The sequence below is a fragment of the Hydra vulgaris genome, chromosome 09 (genome assembly GCF_038396675.1).
Source record: "Hydra vulgaris chromosome 09, alternate assembly HydraT2T_AEP".
Classification (NCBI taxonomy): Eukaryota; Metazoa; Cnidaria; class Hydrozoa; order Anthoathecata; family Hydridae; genus Hydra; species Hydra vulgaris.
The window spans coordinates 25892844-25897500 of NC_088928.1; the positions used below are offsets into that span (position 1 = coordinate 25892844).

Below are 4657 nucleotides of genomic sequence, written 5' to 3' on the forward strand. Positions count from 1 at the left end.
ATATAAGAACTTGTTAGTATAAAATATAAGATGTATCTAAAATAATACATATGCGTCCCAAGTATATATTACAAAGCAAAAGTTAATTAAAGAAAACAAATGTATATATAAATTGTAGTTTTTTCTCGTAATCAACTAATCAATAAACAGATAAATTAAATTAATAAACGATAATCTTTTCTCCTAACTAAAACTCTGCTATTTACAAATTTTTCCTCAATATATATACTCTATGCTTTTCCTAAAATATCCTTCAAGACACCGTCATAAATCACCGCAAAAACATATTTACAATTATTATTGGTAAAAACTTTTAAAGCTATTAAATCTTTAACGTCATTAAATGTTCTAGAACTTTCCGGAATTACACTCCTCCTTGATCCTTACGGATCATCTAAATAGCAATCAAAGTATTTCGAAGGCATGCGCCGTTCCCGACCAGTCCGTCGCAAAAGCATGTCGATTTCTTGGGGTCTATCTTCAGATTCGACATTTTCCTCGTTCGTCTCTAATACATCTTTAACTTGCTCTCCTTGATTTTTAGCGTTCTCTAGACCAGTTTCAGTATTCATCTCTATTTCCACATCAGGGATAATGCAGGACTGAGTATCATTTCGAGGTCTAACGTGTTTCACATGACGCGGAATGCCGTTCACTTCTACGATTTGTTTCGACGCATTCCGAGTTATCGTAGCTGGTTGCCACTTTGTATAGCACCTCGCATTTGGTGGTTTCAGCCAGACTTTATCGCCGATTCCGAAACCTCTTGTTCGTGACATTTTGCGCAGGAAGATTCTTTTTTCCCAATCCTTTCACACCAATGGTATAACTGTATATTTTGTTCATCGGACTTGCACCATTTTTGTCGGCTGAGACATTGTACCAATATAGTGCTTCCGGTATCAACATTTTCGATCGTTCTGCTATTCTCTTGATCGTGCGGTGATTTCTTTCTACAATTACATTTCCTTCAGGATAATAAGCGGCTCTAAATCTAATTTGTACTCCCCAACTATCAAGGAAACTCCTTATCTCTTTAGTTTTAAATGTCGGCTCATTGTCAGTCAATATTTCAGACGGTGCTCCACGTTCACAAAAAATAAGACGGAGTATTCGGACTATGGCAAGACTTCCGTATGAGCTTGATAATTGTCGCCATAACGCGCATTTTGAAGGTCCGCAATCAATTAGACTCAAAAACTTGTCAGTGCCATAATGCGTGATGTCCATGGCCAATCTCTCCCAGTTTCCTTCAACATCCAATTTCCCTTTTTCCCACCGTATTGGCGCTGGATCTATTGGATGACATGGTTCGCAACTTTTTATCACATTTCGAACATCGTTTTCAGTAGCAGTCGGAATTGCTTTACGAACAAAGTTTAACGTTCAATTCACTCCGAAATGTCCAGTTCTTTGGTGTATATCGGAAATAGATTCAGCCTTCGTAGCTACGATTCCCATACAACTATTCCGACACTCTGGCACAGTCAGTTTGTTGAGCCGTCTGCTGCGAACTCTTGTTAATGCGTCAGCCAAATTATCTTTAGAAGGAATGAGTGTTACCTCAACGCTAACATTGTATTCTTCAATTAGCTGTTGCAACACGCTCAGTCTTCTTCGAATCAGCATTTCACTCGTCGCTTTTGATCTCAACCTTGATTTTCCTGTAAGGGCGTCAGAAACCCAGTGGAATACTGTCACGGAATCGGTAAAAACAGTCACTTTCTTCAGCTTCCACATCAGAGCCATATTCATTCCACGTATCACAGCGTCTAATTCTGCCATGTTTATATGAATATCAGACGTTTCTTTTCGCAGCCATGTTGCATCCTCCACAGTAGTTTCCCCAAATTGAATAAGAGCACCCATCGCTAAAGAACTGGCATCAACCCACACTTTTCCCTCATCACCACACACAGCCCAATCACCACAAGCAGGCTCGCAACGTTCCACCTCAGCAAATACTTCTTTAAGCACCCACTTAACGTTCTCATCACAAATTTCATCGTCCCAACCCTTCGTCAGACTGACAGCTTTCCTCTTCAAGAGACTACAAATCACTCGCAGCCAACCACACACGGGTAAATGTCCTACCAACTGTCCACAGATTGAAAACACAACTCTCCTGGTTAACTTTTGCGAGATAGCATCAACTCGATTCCCTCTGGACCACATCAGCTTGTTACCAACCTTGCGCACACACAATCCTAACACACGAACTCCATCATTACCAATCTGCTCACCTTCTTTACTTTCTAAACCATATTTTAAAAAATGCCTCTTGACATAATCAAGACTCACCACACTTTCGTCAACGAAAATGTCGTCAACATAAACGGACGTTCCACTCTTTACTAATTCGTCTTGATCAATGACGGCACTCACAACGGATTTCATGATCATTGGCGCAACGTTCAATCCGAAACCAAGTCGTGTCAAACAATACCTTTTATTTCGAAACACCACTGTTTGGAAGGGCCAAAGAGATTTATCAGTTTTTAGTTGAAGATAAACCTTGCGTAAATCAATAATTGCTGGTTTGTTACCCATTCTTCTCCATTCTCTAAGCTTTTCGACACACACATCTGCATCTCTCGTGTATGTCTCAATAAAATCGTTAGCTTCTCTCCAGTCCAGAACAGGTCGGATTTTGTGGTCTTTGTTTCTCTGAATGACAGCCATTAAAGGAATCTGCCCTTTGGGCGGCCCCAATTCATTTTCGTCATACTCTAACAGCCACTTCCGATCAATCCAATCCTGTAGTTCGTTTTCATAGTCTGCTCTAGCCTGTTGTGGAATTCCGTACTATGCCACTTTATTGCGCAATCGGTCGGGGCTTTCTCCATCTCTCCATTTCCATTTGACTCTCCATTCAACACCATTAAAAACTGCTTCGTGATCTTTCTTTTTTATTTCGATTTTCTTAACTTTGTCCTTGTTCAAAGCAGTCCTTGTCCACAGTAACTCAATCCGAACTTCGCTATTCCCAAAGGAGAAATGGATACTCCTCCTAGTAATTTAATGGAACTCATTCCGAGCATCATATCAACTCTAAACGGTTGGAAGTCCACTAAAATAACTTCATCACGTGCTTTAATGCCATCAACCTCAAGAATCACGACCGCTGACCCAGTGCACTGATGAACTTTTCTTTCAAACGTTACTACCTTTTGAGAGTTTGAGTACCTACATTGACTTTTGGGCAGGAATTTTTTATTCAAAATCGTCTTCGAACATCCTGTGTCTACTAAAGCTGTCGCAACCATACCGTTAACTTTTAAACGAATAACAGATAATGCGCTCATTCCACCGTTGTTCAGGAGCGAAGTAGCGCAGATTCCTCGCTCCTGCAATCGTTTCCCTGCAGCTTCCAGCATTTCAAACCTTTGCAGTTATAACACACTAACGCGGTTTTTGTAGCATAGCGTCTAGATACAGCGCCAACAGCGTCACTGTCAATCATATTTGCACAGTTCAAAGCAGCTCTCACTCTGGGTAACATTATATCAATCGGGTCCATTACGGCTCGAAATCTTGATGATAAAACTTCTGGCAAACCCACAACAAACGCCAAACGCACAGACTCCTCTGATAATTTAGCAAGATAGGCTAATCGTCTTAAATCAGCCAAAAACACGTCGGCTTTTTCTCCGTCACATAATTTTTGTTTTGTAAACAGTTCATATGCAGTATAGCCATCTACAGAAAACGCCGCTAATAATACACGCTCGACTTCCGCAACATCTTTTTTATCTTCCGCGGTTAAAGCATCGTACACTGCATAAGCAGCTTCTCTGAGAAGAATCGGAAAAAGTAGTTCAAGCTTTAAGTTCTGAATTTCAGCAATCACTTTCGTTCGTTGAATCCAAACAGCAGCATCCGAAGTGCCATCATACGTTTCAAACATATCAAATAATCTCATACTTGGTTCCATGCCCGGTTAGCTTGTAGTTTTTTCTCGTAATCAACAAATCAATAAACAGATAAATTAAATCAATAAACGATAATCTTTTCTCCTAACTAAAACTCTGCTATTTACAAATTTTTTCTCAATATATATACTCTATGCTTTTCCTAAAATATCCTTCAAGACACAGTCATAAATCACCGCAAAAACATATTTACAATTATTATTGGTAAAAACTTTTAAAGATATTAAATCTCTAACGTCATTAAATGTTCTAGAACTTTCCGGAATTACATAAATTAAGACAAAAGATTTCGTATATATAAATTACGATAAAAAATTTTTTAAGCGTATTAATAATAAAACAAAACAAACTTAAAAATGAAAGAATGTTTTCAATTGAGAAAAGAATTTTTTTTAATTTTCTTTTAAATAAGAAAAAGTTCTATTCTTAAGAAAAATCAAAAATTTTAATACTACTTTGTTCCATAAAAATGTCCCTCTAAATGAAATACAAAATTTACCAAAATTAGTTTCGGAAACTGGTTGAAGACGTAACTTGTCTTTTTTTTAACTTTAAAAAGAAATGCTAAATGGCTAGATAATGAAATTAACTTAAATAGTTTTAATGTAACTAAAATAACTATACTTCCTTCATATTTTCCATCTTTTTCTATTTGGTCAACATTTGTTACTGACTTTTAAGGGTATTTTACAGAACAAAGTATTGACGTGTTAAAAATCTTCAAA

General features: G+C 37.7%; 1 protein-coding gene across 1 annotated transcript; it reads right to left on the reverse strand.

Annotated features, from left to right (window-relative positions):
• Nucleotides 1-1386: 1386 nt before the first annotated feature.
• Nucleotides 1387-2682, reverse strand: LOC136085372 (uncharacterized). The gene has a single exon (XM_065806673.1). The coding sequence runs from the start codon at nt 2680-2682 to the stop codon at nt 1387-1389; it is 1296 nt and encodes a 431-aa protein (XP_065662745.1).
• Between the last annotated feature and the right edge of the window lie 1975 nt (nt 2683-4657).